At 44.7% G+C, this 21,528-nt stretch overlaps 1 protein-coding gene across 2 annotated transcripts in view; it reads left to right on the forward strand.

The window, feature by feature from the left end:
- Window positions 1-738: 738 nt before the first annotated feature.
- Window positions 739-21,528, forward strand: part of ARFGEF3 (ARFGEF family member 3) — a 177,212-nt gene continuing 156,422 nt past the window's right edge. For both annotated transcript variants that reach the window (XM_042939936.1, XM_042939935.1), the window contains exons 1-2: window positions 739-823; window positions 9,578-9,629. In XM_042939936.1, coding sequence (XP_042795870.1) covers window positions 739-823; window positions 9,578-9,629 — 137 coding nt within the window. The remainder of the gene's footprint in view (window positions 824-9,577; window positions 9,630-21,528) is intronic.

Here is a 21,528-nt window from a genome sequence, read left to right on the forward strand (position 1 = left end):
GCCTCTCCGGGCCTGGCTTCCTCGTGTGTATAATGGGGATATGAACCCCCACCCTCCAGCCCCTCCACGGGATAGTGTTGGTACAAGGTTGGGCAGAGCAACAGTCTATTCCCAGGTAGCGCCCGAGCCTGTCACCGAGAGTGGCCCAAGAGGGCTGCTCACTAAACAGAGAGCGCCGGACAACGGGATGCTAGGGCGCGCCGCCACACCGCGCGGGGGGCTCCGTAAGGCCGGCGGGGCCGCCCCCACGCCGCCCGCCGCGGCGCAGGGCCGGGGTCGCGGGTCGGGGTCGGGGTGACCGCGGCGAGGCCCCTCCCCGCCGGCTGCCCGCCGCCGATCACACGCTCCCTCGGGCCGCGCCCGGCCAACGCCCGGCCGGCGAGCCAGCTCCGGACATCCGCCTCCACCTTTCCGCGGGGCCTCGGGGCCTGCCCGGGCGGCGGGTCGGGGGCCGCGGCCTCCGGCCTCCAGCCTCCAGCCTCCAGCCCGCCGCCGCCGCGCGCGCCGAGCGCACCTGACCCTGGCGGGCGGGGCGGCGGGCGGGGCGGGGCGGCGGGGCTGACGTGGCCCGCGGCATGGAGCGGGCGTGATTCATCAGCCGCCGCGCCGGGCCGGAGGGGGGCGAGCACAGCGGCCGCCTAGGCGCCCGGGGCCGGGCAGTGGCGGCGGCGGCGTTCCTGGCCGGGCCTCGCGCGCGCTCCTCTCGCTGTCGGTGGCCGGACCCCTACGAAGGTCAAGATGGAAGAGATCCTGAGGAAGCTGCAGAAGGAAGCGTCCGGGAGCAAGTACAAAGCCATCAAAGAGAGCTGCACCTGGGCCCTGGGTAAGCGCGGGGCGCGGGGCACCTGCCCGGCCGGTCGGCGCCCGCGCCCCTGCTCGCCGCCGCCGGAGGGCCGCGCGGGCTGGGGCTGAGCCGGCCCTGATGCGTGGGGGGGAAGGGGGGGGGTGCTTCCGCGGAGCTTCGGTGATGGATGAATTTCGCGCGATTTGCGAGAGTTGCTTCAGTGATTAGATGTGGGATATGAGAATTTTGGTTCGGGCGTTAGCATCCATCCGCCTCCCCTCTGGTCTCTATCTTCTAGTAAACCTTAACGGGGAACGGCCGTCTTCCCCGCCAGGAGGCCCCCTTTTCCAGATCCCCAGCAAGGTGGATGATGGTCACCCATCTCCGAGTTAGGACCACCAGCCGGTGCGAATCCAGGGGCCCGATTCCACGCGCCTGTGGGGAAGAGGGAAGTTGAACCAGCAACCCCCCTCTGGAAACACTGGCGAATGTGACCAGCCAGGAATGGCTTATTTGATTTGATTTTCCAGATAGAGGCCGGCTTGTTGAGTATTGGCTTCCATGGTTATTGTACATGAAGAATTACGCACGGGTGGGATTGTGTTACGTCTGCAATTCTGTTGTGGTCTGCCCTTCAGACAGGTGGGATTTTAAATTTGTGAGCTGTGCAAGCATTGAAATAAGTTCCAGGTAGCACATTTGGGTTTCCCATCAGACCCAGGGGGCAGAACTCCACCTCAGAGAAGACCGAAAGACGTTCCAATTAAGCAGGAATTTGGGCAATCAAAATTTTGTTTCTGGTTGGGAATGCAGAGGGATCAGGAGCATGCCTTGGGTGATAGTGATGGGAAGAAGGAAAGGCCGAAGAGAAACCAAGGCAGCCCCGTGGGGCCCTGGCCTTGCCCAAGCCTGCATGTGATTCCTCGGTTGCCATTCAGTTACAAAATAAAATTACATCTCTTTCTCTCTTGACCAGAAAGCAGTCAGTGCTTGTTATGACACCGATGTGGCACAACCTGAAAAGAGATAAGTGCCATTAGTAGGTTTGCCTCTAGATGTAGAATCCGATGATGTTTTAGGCAACTCTGTTAACACTTAGAAGATCCGAATTCACATGTGTTGGGTGTGTGTGTACAAGTAATCATAGCAATATCATTTTTCTTTAACATCTGCCTATCATATTTTCTACCAGGAACTTTATCACGTAGGCAGAACTTGACCATTGTTTACTGTTACAGAAATATGGACCAAATATAAATGAGCAGTGAGGCTCTTAAAGCCACAGGACTATTTTTGCATTGCCATTGTCATTCAGCAGAGTGATTCAGAGCTAGATTCCCAAATGCCTCTAATGAAGGGTCACAGATGGCTGAGTAACATAATAAAGCAGGGCTTGACTGCGCTTTAAACATGTCATTCCTTGTATTCGTTATTATTTTGCTGTAAGTTAAGCAGATTTAGATAACAGGGAAGAGAAGTGTAATGTAGTATTTTTAATGTTTAAATTTTGATACTCAACATCTTGTTAAGTTATACTGCAGTGTTGCTGAGTTTAAGTCCTTGAACCCACCTGGGAAGTAAGTAGACTATCTGAGTCGAGCCTGGAGTCCAGCCTGACTATAAGAGCGGATGTGAGTCCTTTCCCAGTGACTGTTCTATAGTTACCAAGAGGAGACGACAGTACACGAGATAGTTAAGTAACAGGGCCTGGCATTCGTTTTACAAGTTGAAATGAGTAAATCAGGAAAACATCAAAAGAGGAGGTCATGTGTGTGGGGTTAGGGGTTGAGTGGTGGGAATTGGTGTGAGCTGGTGGGCTTTTAAAGTAGATTTGAGCTGGGCTGCCTGGGTGGCTCAGTCAGTTGAGCGTCTGACTTTCACTCAGGTCGTGATCTCGCAGTTTGTGAGTTCAAGCCCCGCATCAGGCTCTGTGCTGATAGCTCAGAGCCTGGAACCTGTTTCGGATTCTGTGTCTCCTTCTCTCTCTGCCCCTACCCTGCTCATGCTCAGGCTCTCTGTCTCTCAAAAATAAATAAAAATGTTAAAAAACTTTTGATGAAAAAAAGTAGATTTGACTTGAAAAATAGGTAAACTGTGGATTCCTTCTTTTCTTCACTTATTTAGCAAACATTTATGAAGGCCTCCCCTGTATTGAGCAGTGGGGATATAAGGACGAGTAAAATGCTTCCTCCCTATAAGGAGTGTGTTAGAAGGGCATGTCAGAGGGAGAAGGCAACATGAACAAAGGCTATATGGTTTCCTGTTCTCTTTCCCACTCCAGTCTATGTTCCCCCGGTCCACCAATTTTTTTTCTTTTTTTTTTTTACAGTAAACATTTTCCCCTCCTCAACCTCCATAATTTCTGTCTAGATTAAAGGGTAAATTCCTTAGAACATGCTTCAGAATCCAACCCTGGCTGTTCTTTCTTACTGCTCCCCCTACCAAGGGTTCAATAAACTACAAACACTTCCTTGAACACGCTGTGCCCTGCACACTCCTCTGCCTTTACTCATGCTGAGAATTCCATTCCCAGACTCCTAAGGCCCACCTCACAGAGGAAGCATTTCCTGAGCTCTTCAGTTGAATCAGTTTCTCCTCTGTGTTTGGAGCCCTGCCCTCATGACTGTCTTAGAGCACCTGCTACTTTGGATTATAGTTGGCTGTAGCTACTCTTCTAGGGCCAGGATAATTGAGAAATATCGTAGTCAGGAGACCAAAAGCAAATGAAGAACAGAGGAAAACAAAACCCTAATTCAAGTTGATTTAAGCAAAACAATTTATTCACTGTATTAACTCACTATCCCTGGTGAGGCTAGCTGTGGGGGTGAGTTTGGTTCAGGAATTAGACGCTGTTCAAGGACCTTGTTCTGCTCTTTTTGGGGTGACTGACATGCTCTATGTGAGTCTCCATGGCTTTGGGCTTCTGAATGATCACATTTAGACCATATCATGAGAAAGAAACATTAGCACACTTGGACCGTCTGAGGGGAGAGGGATCATCTCCCACTAAAGCCATCATGGGAGAGAAGAGTCATTTCCACACCCAGTCCGTCTCAAGAGAAAGGAGTTATCTCCCACTTGAACCATCATAGGGGAGAGGGGTCACCATGACATTTAGCCTGTCACAGGAGAGAGGAGTCCTCTCCCACTGAAAGCATCTCTATCATAGGAGATAGGCCATCGCCATACCTAAACCATCGCAGGAGAAAGAGGTCATCTCCCACTTGGCCCATCATCCAATTGTCTCAAGAGACTGGGGCTCTTCGAGTCACTCCTCCCAGTTTTCGGTTTCATTTGTTCTCTCTTGATCCTGAGGAGTCACGTGTGCACCCAAACCAGTCCTCTAGCTAAGGAATAGAATGGCCTAACTGGCCTAGGCCTAAGCTACGAGGCTTAATGAAATCTCTGAGTCAGAAAGGGATGGTTTCCTAAAAACAAAGATAGCTTGCTGTTTCAGAACACAAGGGAGTGGATGCTGGTCAGCCAAAACAACAAAGGTCGACAGTGTAGACAAGTGCTTCTTGAACATAGGGACTGTTGCTGATGTTTCTCTGTGGCTTCTGCCCCTGTAGGAGGAGAAGCAGATGTTCAATAAACAAAGTCCATTGGTCACTCGTTTGGGTCTTAAGTGATATTCATCTTTTTTTCTATTTATAAACTTATATATACTCATTTTAGAATATTGAAAAATGTTTGTACAGCATAAAGAAAAAAACTAATATCACTTGTAATCTCAACACCCAAAAGAACATTAATCACATTTTGGAGTATTTCCCTTCTGCAAAGGGTTATACTATATATGGTGGACTGTCATTTGTTTTTGTTTTTTAACTTTAGTTTTTTGGTTTTATTTTCTACTTTGTTATGAACACTTATCTGAAAATCAGTTTTCTTTTTTTATTTCTTTTTTTAACGTTTTATTTATTTTTGAGACAGAGAGAGACAGAGCATGAACGGGGGAGGGGCAGAGAGAGAGGGAGACACAGAATCGGAAGCAGGCTCCAGGCTCTGGGCCATCAGCCCAGAGCCCGACGCGGGGCTCGAACTCACGGACCGCGAGATCGCGACCTGAGCTGAAGTCGGCCGCCCAACCGACTGAGCCACCCAGGCGCCCCTCTTTTTTTTATTTCTAACGATTTTTTTTTAAGTAATCTCTACACCCAGTGTGGGGCTTGAACTTACAACCCCAAGATGAAGAGTCACATGCTCTACTGACTGGGTGAACCAGGTGCCCCCGAAAATCAGTTTTCTTAATGGTTGTGTAACTACAGATAAGGAATATAGGTATGTATCTTTCCTCTATTTCGAGTGAACGAGGTTATGTATTTTTCTTGTCAGGGAGACAAGCGTCTGACTAGGGAACAGACAAGAATAAGGGAAGGGGTCAGATTGTAGACCGAGGAGAGAATAGCATTCTCTTTCCAGAACTGGCAATCCCAGAGGCATGTGAGCCGGGAACGGCTGGACGGGATAAGATGTCAGAACATCAGAACTGGAGGGGCCTATGTCTTCATTTTAGAAACTTTTAGTGTTTTACATACGTCCGAGGACTTGTGTAGAATGGATTTGGAAAATGGAGGGGAGGGGAAAGAAAACTAGAGAGAGGCTGGGACGCCGGGTAGGGGAAGAGGAGTCCATTCACTGCCGTCCTTCCCTCCACCTTCCCACCTACTTTTGCTTCCAGCCACAGTTTCTGTTACACGCGCAGCCACACACTTCTTAAAAAGTCTCTGTAGTGATCGTGTCTACATCCCCATTTCCTACTTACCCTTCAGCTCACTGCCATCTGCCTTCCTCCTTCATCATTCCACCAACGGAGGGTGAAGGCTAAGGTATACAGACCTCGGTCCAGCAGGGCGCTCTCAGCCCCACAGCGCATACCCATGGACGCCTGACCCTGGCCTCCAGGACCACCCGCTGCCAATTTTTATCACGCCTGGGCGGCTCGGTCTCCTTTGCCAGCTCCAGCACTTACCCCTGGCCGAAATGTTTGAGTGTCTCAGGAGTTATCCCCGAGCCCTCTTCTCTTACCTCCAACCCCACTGGAGTGGAACGCAGCCAGACCCAGGGCTCCTTGTTAGCAGTTGTAGGGCTGGGCACTATTGAACATCCCGAGTTGAACAGAAACCCCTCTCTCTGATGAGGGGAACTGCACTGATTTGGTTGTTTAGTGTCAAACCCTCCTCTTGGGGAACGGCATCAAATTGTCCCGAGCACTGGCCCCTGCCCTGCTAACTGGAGGCCGTGCTGGTGCGAGTGGTCTTGGGTATGCTCCCTGCACATGCATCTCAGGGCTTCGCTTTCTTGTTATCGTGTCTCATCCTAACGACTGCCCTCAGTTCTTCCCATTCCTCTGTTGGCCTTGTTGGCGACAGCATAACCGACCCTGCTGATCCCATCTTTCTGTTTTGCGGATCCTCTCGCTTACGCCTACTGTTTGTCCCTTTGGCCACAACAGACCCAGATCCTATCATCACGTTTTGGACTGTTCGTACTCCTGAGTCTCAGGGATACATCTCGTGTCCATTTTTCCTTCTGATCTTTTAACAGGCTGGGAGAAAGGTTCCTCCTCCTCCAATGAACACGGTTCACGTTGACAGGGCTCGTCGACCCTAAGCAATGAAGAAAGGAGTCAACGCGGTTTGAGCTGAAAAACTGGGAGCAAATTGGAGCTTGTGATATTGGGATTTCTAATAAGAAATATATATTTGGTCTTTGTCCTGGCTTCTGGCACGGAGCCCCTAAAATCCTTGAATTTCCTAGGTGAAGAGAACCAGAAGTGGTTTGTGCCATGCTAGTGAAGTGACCTAAGAATGGGGGCCAGTTGCCCGGAGAACCTGCCCTGTGTTTAGAGAGTTGGAATTTCTAATCCCACCCCAGACGTCCAGGGAAAGGAGAAGGGCTGGAGATTGAGATTGGTCTCGGATGGCCAAGGATGTCATCATTTCTGGGTGATGAAGTCTCCATGAAAAGACCAAAAGAACACAGTGTGGAGAGCTCCTGGGTGGGTAAACACATGGAGGTTTGCGAAGAATGGGACCCTCGGAGAGCGTGGAAGCTCCACGCTTCTTCCCCACACCTTGACGTATGCATCTCTGCGTACCACATGTTTTCACTAGGCAGCTCTGTCTCCTTTGCCAGCTCTAGCTGGCCATTCCTGGGTCATGTCCTTTTATAATGAGCCAGGAATGTAGTGAGTGAGATGTTTCTCTGAGTTCTGCGAGCTATCCTAGCAAATTAACTGAACCCAAGGTGGGGGCCATTAGACCCTTCAACCTACAGCCGGTCAGTCAGAAGCCCAGGTGACAACCTGGATTTGGGATTGGTGTCTGAAGGGGGGGGGGGGGGGTGCAGTCCTGGAGGACTGAGCCCTTAACCCGTGGTCTGATCTGATACTCTCTCCAGGTAGATAGCGTCAGAATTGAGTCAAATTGTAGGACACTCAGCTGGTGTGAGAGAATTGCTTGTTCATGTGGGGAAGCCTCCCCCCTCCCCCTCCCCCTCCCCCCACATATATCAGAATTGGGTGCAGAATTGTTAGAGCTATTGAAATAGAACAGTTTTTAGGTTGGGGGGGGTGGCGCCTGGGTGGCTCAGGCGGTTGAGCGCCCCACTCTGTCTCAGCTCGGGTCATGATCTTGCGGTTTCATGGGTTCGAGCCCCACATCAGGCTGTGCACTGACAGTGTGGAGCCTGCTTGGGGTTCTCTCTCTCCCTCTCTCTGCCCCTCCCCTACTCACGCTGTCTTTGTCTCTCTCAAAATAAATAAATAAGCTTAAAAAAAAAAAAAGAACAGTTTTTAGAAAAAGAATCGTGTTTCATTTTCTCTACAATTGGAGGCAGAAGTAATGTATATAATCCACAACAATGGTAAAGTATTGACCATCCAGCCTGAATTCATGAGATTTAAGAGTGAGCCTCCTTTCAGTATCCCTAGCTATAGGGCGATTTAAAAAAAGTTGAATATATCACGTCATAAGTGTGCGTGAGAATAATGAGATGTCGCATAAAATGCTTTGTCAATTGCAAAGTCTCTCACAAGTATAAATTATTATTTAAGGGTATTGAAACAGTATGTTCAAGGAAATAGCTTTCCTTTCTATATTTACTATTATTTTTTTAAGTTTATTTATTTTGAGCGAGCGAGAGAGAGAGAGAGAGAGAACAAGTTGGGGAAGGGCAGAGAGAGAGAGGGAGAGAGAGAATCCCAAGCAGGCTCCACACTGTCTGTGCAGAGCCCAGTGCGTGGCTGGAACTCAGGAACTGCAAAATCATCACCTGAGCTAAAGTCAGATGCTTAACTGACTGAGCCACCCAAGTGCCCCATTATGTTTTAATTGAAGTTTAGTCGACATACAATACTGTATTGATTTCAGGTGTACAACTTAATGTTTTGACCATTGTATACAAAATGTTCACATTTAAGTGTGGTTACCATGTCATCATGCAAAATTATTAAAATATTATTGGCAATATTCCCGATGCTGTACTTTTCATCCCTGCAACTTACTTAGTTTGTAACTAGAAGTTTGAATCTCTTAATCCCCTTCGCCTATTTCACCCATCCCCCACACCCCTCCCCTCTGGTGATCACTAGTTCTCTGTACATGTTCATGAGTGTATTTTTGGTTTTGGTCTATTTTGTTTTTTGGATTCCACATAGAAGTGAAATCATGTGGTATTTGTATTTGTCTGATTTATTTCACTTAGCATAACGCCCTCTAGGTCCATCAATGTTGTCACAGATGTCACATTCTTTTTTATGGCTGAGTAGTATTCCATTGTATATATTATACCACATCTTCTTTACCCATTCATTCATTGAGGGACACTTAGGTAGCTTTCATATCTTGGCTATTGTAAATACTGCTGCGATAAATGTAGGATGCATATATCTTTCCGAATTAGTGTTTTTGTTTTCTTTGAGTAAAGGAGCCCATAATAGTGGAATTAGTGAATTGAATGGTAGTTCTATGTTTAATTTTTTGGGAAACCTCCACACTGTTTTTCACAGTGTCTGTACCAATTTACATTTCCGCCAACAGTGCACAAGGGTTCTCTTTTGTCACATCCTTGCCAACACTTATTTCTTTCCTTTCGGATTCTAGCCATTCTGACAGGTGTGAGTTAATATCTCACAGTGGTTTTGATTTGCATTTCCCTGATGATGAGTGATGTTGAACATCTTTTCATGTGTCTGTTGGCTATCTGTATGTCTTCTCTGGAAAAATGCCTACTCAGATCCTCTGCCCATTTTTAAATTGGATTATTTGTGTATTTTCTGGTGTTGAGTTGTATGAACTCTTCATATATTTTGGATATTAACTCATGAGATATATGATTTGCAAATATTTTGTCTCATTCAGTAGGTTGCCTTTTGTTTTTGTTGATGGTTTCCTTTGCGAGAGCTTTTTAGTTTGATGTCATCCCAAGAGTTTGTTTTTACTTTTGTGTCCTTTGTCCTTTCTCTGCTTTTTATTACAAGAATACAGCATTTTAGCCAGTTAGCCAATAGGTTAAACTGGCATTCCAGTTCAGGTTAAAAATTTAACTATTCATTTTGTATCTCTATAGGGAAATATATCCTAATTTTAAACTTCTTTAAGGGCGTCTTTGGAGCTATCAAGGGAGAAGGATTTTGAAGTATGGATAACTTGCATGCAGATAATTGAGAACTGACCAATTTATAATTATAGGATTTTCTAGGGGGAAAAAAAAACTAATCGTGATATTTATTTGCAGATTCCCACTCTATACATATTTATTTTTAACTTTGTAATTTTCCTTCTGCAGAAACCCTGGGTGGTGTGGATACCATTGTCAAGATCCCCCCACACTTGCTGAGGTAAGGAGACCAGAGTTGTATAATATAGTGAAAGTAAAAATCTCCTACTGGGTTTCTCTGAAAGCCCAGATAATCTTACTGGCTTATAGCCTTTTACTTGTGGACCGATGGCTTTTTTACATCCATGAAATGGGATAGATCATGAGGTTAGCATGATGGGGACCTGTTTGTGGTGATTTCTAGGCATCTGTGGAATGAGTGAAGTCAGTAATCTGAAAGAAACAGCTGAGGAAGTGAGATGAAAGGATAAAATTGGTCAAGGAGAGAAATGACTAAAACCTCAATAAGAATGTAGCCAGTGGACAAAGTCTTTGACCGTAGATCAGGAAATGGCACCCCCACTGGGGAGAAGCAGCCCTACACCCTGTGGGGTGGATCTGACTCCCACCAGCCCCTTGGCTGAACACCATCGCACAAACTCTGGCCACCTACAACAGCCCTGAGATGGTGAGTCTATTTTCCCCACCTTCCGGACAATTCCCCATCATCCTTCACCAATGAGAGAAATGCCCTCTGTGGGAGATTTGGAAAGAACAAATAAGAAAGTTGCCCATAATTACACCACCTAAAGGTAGCCGCTAAAAACAGTTTAATAGATTTTCTTAACAGACTTTTTCCTACATATACATATGTTTATAAATAAGTTAATATGAAATTTTAATTATGTTTGTTTCCTGCTTGTTTCTTCAGCCCATATCATGTGAAGAACATTTTCTAATGTCAATATATGTTCTTCAAATTAAAATATTGTATATTCTTCCATTATATGGCTGCTCTAACATTTATTTAATAAGTTTCTTTTAAGTTTACTTACTTATTTTGGGAGAGTGAGAGAGAGTGCACAAGTGGGGGGAGGGGCAGAGAGAGAGGGAAAGCGAGAATCCCAAGCAGGCTCTGTGCTGTCAGCGCAGAGCCCGATGTGGGGCGTGAGATCATGACCTGAGCCAAAATCAAAAGTCGGATGCTTAACCAACTGAGCCACCCAGGCACCCTGGTAATTTTCTTAGTATTAGACCTTTGGATGGTTTCCAGATGTTTTGGGACATTATTAAAAACGTTGAACTTACAGTCTTTTGTTGAGTATAGTCCTAAACTGTCAGGACATAATGACTTATTAGGCGTTTTCCATCTCTGCAAGTAGAATGAACAAGAATTACGATTCTGTGTCTTTTAAAAATTTATTGCTTCTCCTATAGCATCATGCTGCAAGCTGATATATTGTAAGGAAATTCATGTGTTTATCAAACCACATGTACTTTTGTGTGCATAAAGCTAAATGGACAGAATGGCTGCCAGCATCGCTCTTGTCCAGGGGGGCTGGGGGCGGTGTTCCAGCTGGGGTACCCATGCACATAGGAGAACATGAAGACTCTCCTAGAGATACGAAGGCATAGGTAGTTTAAGGGAGATGATTTCCTGGTCCTCATTATCTATAGGTGCCCTTTCCAAAAACTGATTTTGCCACATCTCCTTTTCTAGCCTACCTATTATAGTCCCTCTTCTTCCCCTTGAGCAAGGAAAGCATCGCCATTACCCATCCCATTCTGAATCTTACCGCGGTATGTTCTGCGGGGGTGCAGAAATGTCTTCCCCCAACAAAGGACTGTGAAAATACTAGTGTTTGTGTTGGTAAAAGGGATGAATGTAATGACCAGACCACACATCTTTTTGCAGGTTAGTTTTTACTTCTTGGCTTTCAGCAACATTGAAGGAAGACCTCTTCTAGTTATAATAGACAAAAAAGATGTTTTGATGCCAAGTCTCCTTCATTCTTATTTATGTAACTAAGTTTTCTTACTGCTTACATCTGTAAGAGTGAAAAAGTCTAGAAATGATGTTAAATCCCACCTTATTCTAGCAATAAGGGATACTCATCCATAGATATATGAAGTAATTGAAGATAAAAATAAACAAGGCCTACCTATCTGTTTCTTTACGAATGCATTTCCGATAAAGTTATACTTTTCATGTTAACTACATTAACATTCTTATATATAATCATTAATACTGTTTGTATCAGGTGCATTCATAATGGTACCTCAAGCCAGAAGAAAAGTAAACACTTTTAAGCCTCATGAGCACAGGAGACTTTTAAAAAATCACTTTGTATACATTTTATACACAGAAATATAGTAGGGAGATTAATAAAAAAGCTCTCAAGAATTGAAACATATTGGGGCGCTTATGTAGCTTGGTGGTTGAGCATCTGGCTCTTGATTTTGGCTCAGGTCATGATCATAGGGTTCATGGGATCAAGCCCTGCATTGGGCTCTGCTCTGACAGTGCAGAGCCTGCTTGGACTCTCTCTCTCTCTCTCTCTCTCTCTCTCTCTCTCTCTGCCCCTGCCCCTGCCCCTGCCCCATTCATGTATGGTGCCTCTCAGAATAAATAACCATTAAAAACATAATTAAAACATATAATATTGAGAGAAAATTAAGTTGGGGAAGCAGAATGGAAATACAAGTTCAAGGAGAAAAGAGAACAATGTAGCATCTTTTACTCTGAAGAGTTCGCTCATAGGAGCGCCTCAGTGGCTCAGTGGGTTAAGCATCTGACTTCAGCTTAGGTCATGATCTCAAGGTTTATGAGTTTGAGCCCCGCATCAGGCTCCATGCTGACAGCTCAGAGCCTGGAGCCTGCTTCGGATTCTACGTCTCCCTGTTTCTTTGCTCCTCCCCAGCTCGTGTTCTGTCTCTCACATAAATAAACATTAAAAAAAATTTTTTTTAAGTTTGCTCATATACTTTTTTGATGGATGAAGCTGGTTTTCAAATTGGTGTGGTATTTCGATTTCATTAATACATTTAAATAAGTGATATGTTTTAACTAAAAACTGTTATAATTCCAATATGCCAGAATTATAGCCTTTTCAAGTAATTAGAATTATGACGAAGAAATGTAAATGTCAATTTAAAATATGTGCAAACCAGAACTTTACATTTTTCTTAGTGGCTATTGGAGCCAGAAAGGCTCTAAAAGCTATTTCCAAATCCAGAGAGTGGTTGAACCTGACAGCTGAGCTTTCTGTGGTTCTGGGTCTGAGATAAAGGTTCTGCCTATTAGTGTTAGGCCTAAGAACGTAACAGTGATACCAGAAGAGGCTCCTGGCCTACTGCTTAAGAATGTTCATCAAAAGACAACTGGTCTTTCCCAACTCTTGGTGTGTGTGTTGGGGTGGGGGGCAGATGAGTTAGAGAAAGTGCAGTGTTATTGGGGACATGGTTGGTCTCCATTCAGCCATGTCATTTAACTTTACTTTCACCCATGGCCTCAAGATTTACCCAGAGCCAGCTTGCCAGCTTGTATAACCTGTAGAAGGGGGTCACCAAACTGGTGGCAAGAATGGTGGACCAGGAACTGTGGATGAATTCTATCTATATCTATATCTGTATCTGTATCTGTATCTGTATCTATATTTATCTATAATGTGTTTTCGTGCTTTCACCGTTGTTAGTAGATAATTCGGAGTGTTTATCCTAATGATAAAGAGCTGGTGATGCCATCCGTGTGTGCAAAGGAATGTGTTTGTATTCCAGGCGTGCAGTGAGGTCTATCAACCATTTTTGTACAGAGAACTAAACCATATAAATGAGACAAAGCAGATGTGAGCCTTGCACTCAAAGGTTTTATAGTCAGAGGGAGGAGAATAAAGAAATACCTAGCTGGAAAACACTGTTTTTGTGGTAGCGACTGTAAATTTATGGTAGATTTTACATATATAAGGAGGTTTCAGTCTGACTGAATAGTTGGGAGGTTTTTAAGGCCTCTTTCAGGGTATAGGAATAAGCCATAATTAGGACAAAAAAGAGCCATTGAATCAATATTTGTCTGATTTCCTATTTCCCTTTATCATAAGGGGAAGTGATATAGTGAGATATGCTGTAATGGGCTTTTCTTCTTTTGTTGTGAAATCAGTCTTCCTTTGATTCTTTGATTCCACTGCCAGGAATTTTTAAACTGAGAGTACATACTCTGTCCAGTTATTTAAGAGGGCATCTTTCTATTGTTTGAGTACCTGCTCAAAAAAAAAAAAAAAAAAAAAATCTAGCGACTGTAAATATTTGTGCATAAGAATTTGGATACGTTGATTATTTGTCTTCAATTATATTTTAAATCTTTTTCTTCAATTATATTTCTATTTAGTATATGGTAAAGAAAGCAGATTCATTAACTATGTCTTGTATTCTCCTGATTTTATGTTTCAGATTCAGTTTTCATTTCTGATAATCACTTAGAAGTGTTTATTTGCAGGTATTTTGTTGTTTTGGAAAGGGCAATAGGGAATAATTCAAATCTCAAGGACTTTTGCTGTGCTGTTTTTCTTAAGTTTTCTTTTGCCACTGATGGATTGCTTTTTATGATAAATACATTAACATCGTGATAAATCATTGCTAATATTGCTTCGCTCAATTGCATATATTAGGAATGATAGCTCCGATCAGAAGAAGACTGAAACCTTGAGAGACCTATGGTCGTATTCCTTCTGTTTTACCATTGATTGCTCTGAGGACTTCTTGTACAAACCACAGTAGTCCAAAGTGGACTACTGTCACGTGAATGATTTTAGTCACAGTGCCCTATTCAGTCATGTGTAGGGCATTGTCGGGGGGAAGCCCCACCATAAAACATTGTAGGTGAAGTTGAGGAGTGATCAGAGGCATTGCCTGTTTCCCCCTCAAGCTCCTTCATTGAGCCACTGTCCACTCTCCTGGTTTATAAAGTTAGCAGCTATAGCAACAGGGATAGGCATTCATGCAGAGTGCCGGTGAGATTCAACGTCAGGGATGGAGGAAGCTCCAGGGTGACCTTTCCCGAGTTTGTTAGTAGACAGTTACGTGAGAATCATTCTACCTTCTTGCCCTAAGTCTTGATTTTGAACTTGGGAGTGGAACTTTAAGAAGTCCTTATCTTCCGCCATGAGGAGCCTGTACCCTCACTGTCTTTGCTCTTCGTTTGCTGCTTCTTAAACTTCAGGCCTTCCGTGTCTTCACAGGGTCGAAAACCTATGAATTCGTGGGCCATCACAGTGTCCCTATACTCAGGAAGGAGGTCATCAAGTAGCTCAGGCTCTTCCTTTGATTGGGGTTTCCACTTCTAGGTCCTACTTGTCTGATAAGCAGAAGGCAACTTTCGGTGCTTCCTAATTGGGATAGACTTGGTGAACTATCTCTGACCAAGTCAAGTCACCACTAATAGTCATTGACTTCATTGTTGTTAGCCACTGGTTTTTCAACCAAGTGATAAATTAGCCTGGGAAGCTACTGATCAAGAAATATTAGTAGCTAATAACACAAAACGTTTTCTGGTCTCTGACACTTTTCTACTTTATCTTCTCACCCCCTAAACCTCCTTGCTTTTTCCCTGTGGTTTGGGAATCAAGCGATATAACCAAAATAGCCTGGTCATTTACGGACTCTTCAGGGCTACTGTGGTTTTTGTTATGAATATTCAGGTGTGATGTCTGTGTTTTGTGAAGCTGTCACCAGCCTTGCCTGGCGGGGAGCCCCCGGCTTAAGCCTACCTGGAGTTACCACAACTTCCGGAATGTTGAGCTTCTTGCAAGTTGATTCATCAGCCATCCCCCTCTCCATACCCCGCTGTCCTTGCTGTGGCTTGGTCAAGATGATACCTGCTTCTGTCTGATCTTTTTTTTCTCAGAAATATCGAAGAGTTTATATTATATCCAACCCTAATTGTGAAAAAGAAAAGGGTTCTTCTGTGGACCTTTCAGTACCATTGTTGTATGCAGTCACTGCCTCTTCCAGATCATTCTTTTTTTTTTTTTTTAATGTTTATTTATGTTGAGAGAGAGGGAGAGTGTATGCAGGCATACGTGCACACATGAGTGGGGGAGGGGCAGAGAGAGGCAGGGGGAGAGAGAATCCCAAGCAGGCCCCACACACAGTGTGGAGCCTGACCCACGGCTCGATCTCACAAACCATGAGATCGTGACCTGAGCCAAAATCCGTAGTCGGACGCTTAGCTCACTGAGCCACCCAGGCGCCCACCAGATCATTCTTGACCTGCTGGCACATTCCTAAAAAATGTTCTTCCCTGTCTCATGGAGTTTTGCAGTGTTCTTCTGCTTCTGAGTTTTGGTTGGGTGTGGTCAGTCTCACCCAGAGACTGGGCCAGAATGGCTTGCCTGCTGTCTTTTCTAGTGGATTTGGAACTCCAAATTCTGGTGGCTGTGGATCTGGACATCTTCACATAACTCTACATAAATCTGTAAGGAGGATGCTTTTCACTCCATGCCGAGGCCCAGACACGTTAGGCCACTACAAGTTTGATGTCTTGGTTGAGCTGCCTGGGTCTCTGACAAACTACTCTGCCTCCCCTGTCAGATTTCCAAGAGGTTCACTGCCCCATGACCAGGAGCAGGTGAGGTGAGTGAGGCTAAGTCATGGAAGTGCAGGGCCAGATCCTGTCTTTATTTAAAATTTGGCATTTCGTTTGCCATGGAATTTTGGCATTCATTTCAAGTTTTTAAAATGTGGCTTTAAAGCACCTCACACCAATCAGAATGGTTAAAAAAAAAAAGAAAACAACACAAGAAACAACAAGTGTTGGTGAGGATATGGAGAAAAAGAAAAAAAGAATACATACACACACACACACACACACACACACACACACACACACAATGGAATATTACTCAGCCATAAAAAAAAGAATGAAATCTTGCCATTTGCTACAACATGGATGGATCTAGACGGTATAATGATAAGCAAAATAAGAGAAAGTCAAAAAGGCTTTCATTCATATGTGGAATTTAAGAACTAAAACAAGTGAGAAGAGACCAACAAAAAACCAGACTCATAACTATAGAGGACAAACTGATGGCTCTAAGAGGGGAGGTGAGTGGGGGGTCTGGGTGAAAGTGTACACTTATGAGCACTAAGTAATTTAGAGAATTGTTGAATCACTATATTGTACTTCTGAAACTAATATAACACTGTGTGCTTGTTATACTGGGATTTTAAAAAGGAAAAAATGTGGCATTAAAGTATTATTGATCTTGCTGATTGAGTTTTTTAATGCTCCCTAAAATTTTGTGCCCAAGGCCAGTGCCTCACCCATCTCACCCGAGTTCCAGCCCTGCACTCTTAGAAAGTTCTCGTGGCTGCTGGGGCCATCCACATTCAAATCAAGCTTTATTCTGCCTCCTCTAGATTCCACAGACTGTTTCTTCTGTCCTGCTTTGGGCGGAGCCTTGGCAACATGTACCATCAGGAAAAACTGCTCTTTCCTAGGATGAAGGGTGTGCTTAGTAAGACCCCGCTTCCAGGATACCCTCTGCCACGTGTACTAATGTTTTACTGAAGGCATTTCCCAGCACCTGTTCCTCCTCCTTCCTGGGCCCATCTCAGAAGCTGAAATAAAGCTTGCTTGTTACAAATCTTTCTTCTGCATGCCAAAGCTTAGACTAAAGCAGTAGATCTGAGGTGTTTCATTAGCGATCCCAAAATCCCTTTATATGGGGCACTAAAATATGAGAGGGTCATTTTCTGACCTGCCCTTTTCATCAAGATTGTCCACTGAGTGTCTCATAACACACAGCCTTTCTCGCTTCGTCCTCCTACTTCTTCTTGAAGGCTGAGCTGTGTTTGCTAGAAGTGATCTTTCTCTGTGCCCTCGCTATACATAAATCTCTCATGGCGCTTACCCGTTGTATTGGCAGTTGTCTAGGGGTTCTGTTCTGAGACCCCTATCCTCAAGGAGTTCATATATGTAAATTATTCATCTTTTCATCCCCTAGTTCGGTGCCCTGTAAATGCTTGTAGGATGAAACTGCTTCTCCACACTGCCGTACATATCCCAGGGGACCTGTACCCTCCTCTCCAGAGTCTGAGGAAACATAGTATTTGAAAGAATCCATACCAGAATGGAATCTCAACTTTGGCAATAGAACTTCTCAGGTCTCATTGGCTGACGGGGGGAGGGGGTTGGTCCCAGAGAGCAGAACCAGAAGCCTAGCACCCAATCCATTGACCTCAGCTAGTAGAGTCTTAAATTCCTCCCTCTCTCGTCAACCAAAGCCCCAACTAGCCTGACGTGTATTAGATCAGGGGTTGGGAGTTGGTTAATGTGCTGGGCCAAAGGACATTGACTCTCCAAGGGTTTCAGCTCTCATTGGCCCACGTGGAAGAGGGAAGCTGCCTGCCCTGCCACACTCCCGACGTGAAGTTGACTGTGGAGTATTCCTGTTGTAAAGAACTAAAGAACCTTCACCCCCATCCTGTTCTAATCCAGGATTTGCCCCTTCTCTTAGCCCAGGTTATTTACAACAGGACTGGTACCGATGAGATGAAACAGTCCAGGGAACCCTCAGCCTGTCTTGTTAAAAGGCAGCCAATGGCAATGAACCTCTTGTTGGCATTTCTTAGTGCCCCTTTGACAGCAATCCCAGACATTACCCCGGCCATGGCCCAGCTGCCTTTTGCTTACCTTCTCTGTGATTTTTCACATCCAATCTCAGCCTGATTACTTTTCTCCTGCCAGTTGTTGTTCCCAGAAAGACTCTAACAGCCCTTCTTCCCATTTGCCCTTGTCTGTGTCCCCCACACCTCTCCTGTCCCCACCCTGGCTGAGCCTCTGCCCAGCCTTCTGCTTCATTTTGCCTGCCTGGTCCACATCCTTTTCTCAACTCAGATGTTGGCACGTTCCTCCCTATCTTGATGGGGGGCCCTACTGATCTTTCCTGCAGGATGGGAGCACATTCATCAGCATTTATGCTTTGAGAGAACCATCCATAATAGCTTTCCATGCCTTGTATGGTTTCATTTTAATTGCCTTTCTGCTGCTTTGATCTATTTTAGTGTTTTAGTTCTGTTTTGAACCCTGGAGCCACTTCTACAGGATGTGCAAAATTTATGTTTGTTTTTTAATTGAAGAAGCCACCGTATCCACATCAACTGGGAAAGACTGTGATTTAAAATGGATGAGGACCGCAAATACCTCAATAGTGGTTTTCGGCAGGCAGTTTCAATCTCATCGTTGTTTCTGCCTTTCTTGTATCTTGGAGAAGTGTTGGGCTCCCCTTGCTATCCTATGGTCAAGAGAAGGAAGCAAAGGATGTTCTTGTAGAATTCCCAGGTCCTGTGTTCAGCTTGTGCTAACTGAATGGAGGCTGTGGCCTAAGTGCAGGACAGGTGCTGCTTATCAGGCTTCCAGGCTATTCCAGGTGAATTGCAAGCATTTGTGCTTCTCACAGGTTTAAGCTCATCTTGAGGGCTCCTCTCTTTTCTGGCTTCTGCCTTTCTTCCCCAGTACAGCTGACTTCCTTTGGCAAAGGCATGCAAATGCAAGTAAATTTTGGCTCTGTTGATATTTTGCTGGTTGTGCAATAGGAAAACAATTTTTTAAAAAAGAAGAGGTTTAAGACAGTTTGGTTAATCTAAGCCTGGCTCATTTTCAAGTTGTAGAGACTTCTTTACGTCAGCAAGTCATGAAAGGAAGGAAGGAGACTCTGTCAACCTTGCTGGAGGTGGATAGGGACCATTTAAGGGAACAAGGACTTGCCCTGGAGCTGACCTGGTGTTCCAGCTTCCTGAGAGCAGGCTTGCCCGAAACAGGTGAGCAGAATGACATTTCCCTGTTGGCCACAAATATTGGCAAAAGGAATGGGGCATGTGGAGAAGCCTTTAGCAGCGGGGATGCTGAAATCCTTGTTAGAAATCAAGGTGCCCCAAAGATCTGATTTCTCTCTTTCCTTCCCCTGCTGCTATGGGAGTCAAAGAGTATTCCTGTCACCTTTAACAACAAATAGCATAAGTAACAATACTATACTATTTCCTAACTTACAAAAACCTTCTTCTGTGTGTTATCTGCCAGCCTGTAGGCCAGTCCTAATGGTTTTGTGTTCTATTCCCTTTGATAAGGAGGACCTACAATTAGCTCTCCATTATAAAGCTTCTCCTTGTTAATAGCCCCTGCCCTAAAAGCACCTGTAAATGATGCAGTCAATTAAAGGAGTGGATAACCCACCCAAAGTAGGATGTAGGGGATCTTGGGCTTGGCTGATATTTTGGAATGTGAACCAGATACTATTAATGCTTGAAAATAGCCATGGCCACTCATCACTCCTTTATGCCAGTTGATGTTTTTATTTTATAGCCCTTGGTTCTAAAGGGAAGTGTTGCAAGGAAACATAAAACTCCATTTTGAGAAAAAATATAACCATCTAATCACAAATTTTCTTTCTTAAGCCTCTCTCTCTCTCTTTTTTTTTTTTTTTGAATGGTGTGAAGGTAGGCTTTTTATTCTGTTTGGTTTTTATAATTAAACTGTGCCTTATAGGCGATTTAGGTCCAAATTTCCTGCTTTGTTTCAAAGTATGCCTCTGAGAAATTGTTTCTATTGATGGGTTATAACAGCGGATTCCAAGAGATGGGCAGGGACTGGAGGTTATTGATTCGGTGGTGGAAATGGTTCAGTGAGTTGTTTGTATCTCTCCTTTTCACCCCGCAGGGCTTTTTTTCTACTGGGGAAAGCACGGCACAAAAAACTAAAATCATATTTAGTTTCTTGGGACACCTTCCTTTGTTGAATATTTTATATTTTTTCTCTTTTTGTTTTACTGCACATTTAGATGTGCAGCTGAACTGTTGATAAATCTGTACGGCTATGTAATGACACAACAATACCCAGGTGTATCTTTTTCAAGTTAAGTCCAATAAATTTGACCCTGGAGCTCTCCCTTTACCTGTTTGATAGGCCAGGACTCTGTCAATGCGATGCCTCTTGGCATGCTTACTAGGCTTTGTATTTTCTCAACTAATTTCGGGACACTTGAGAACACAGGTTAACATTTTGAAAACCTTCACTGTGTGACAGGGCCTCTCCTCGGTGCTATGCATCCTGATCTCTATCCTGACGGCGCTTTTGTGAGGGAGGCAAGGGAATTGCTGAGGTTTTGGAGAGACCGGCCAAACTCCTCAAGCTGGCCTGGGGCAGAATCGGGACTGTGCTGGACTCCAGAGTTTACTGTCTTAAACTCTGGCGGGGTATTCCCTCTACCATTACTGACTTATCACAGAGGTTTATTTTTTCTTATTTGTAACTTACATGAAAAGCTGAGATATAGAATATTAAATTTCATGCAGTAAATGACTTGATGAAGCACCATCGTTGGAAAGAGCTCTTGGGAAATCTGTATTTAGCCGCTGCTCACTCACGAGAGCAAGGTACTAATGTAGGAATACGGATAAGATCACCTTGCGCTGAAACAACTTCAAATGCAATCTCCAAGGAGTCAGGGCTTTTAAAAGAGGGCGTGTCATACATTCAGGCTGAGGGAAGAACCAGGAATTATTAGAGCCATTGAGATTAGTGTGTGGACAGGGCTTTGCCAGGAAATGACCTAAATTGACTTTTCCTCCTTGTGAGGCAGGAGGAGACCTTAAGATCAAAGACTCTGGTCTGGAATTGATGTGAGTACCCACCGGGGAAGCCTGAGTCATTACGTAATTAGCTACCCCTTACCTCTCGGAGCTTCTGCTCACTTGACTGAGGAAACTGCTAAGCAGCAGCTAAGGTGATCTCTTTAGGGAGGGTTATGCTGCGCGAGCCTGCAGAATTACCGAGAGGAGATTCAGTGCAGGACTGATTTTTACCGAGTTAGGCCTAAACCGAAGAAACGCATCCAGCATAGATCACGTGCAGGTGGGAGCAGACCTGGACTAACTTTTCATTTAATAAAGTCCAGAGAGAACTATTGTATTTTAAAGTTGGGGGTGTTTTGGCCTCTGAAACTGTAACTTCCCCGTTGCTTGCTTTCTTTTGTAAGCCCCATTTTGTTTTTCTGTATTTGCCAGCTGGGAGAAAAATCTTTCAAAGACAAAAGGGCTTTTGTATGTTTATTTCGGAGTGTTGGCAGAAAAAAAGCCAGGAAACCGTG

Source organism: Panthera leo, chromosome B2, assembly GCF_018350215.1.
Source record: "Panthera leo isolate Ple1 chromosome B2, P.leo_Ple1_pat1.1, whole genome shotgun sequence".
NCBI lineage: Eukaryota > Metazoa > Chordata > Mammalia > Carnivora > Felidae > Panthera > Panthera leo.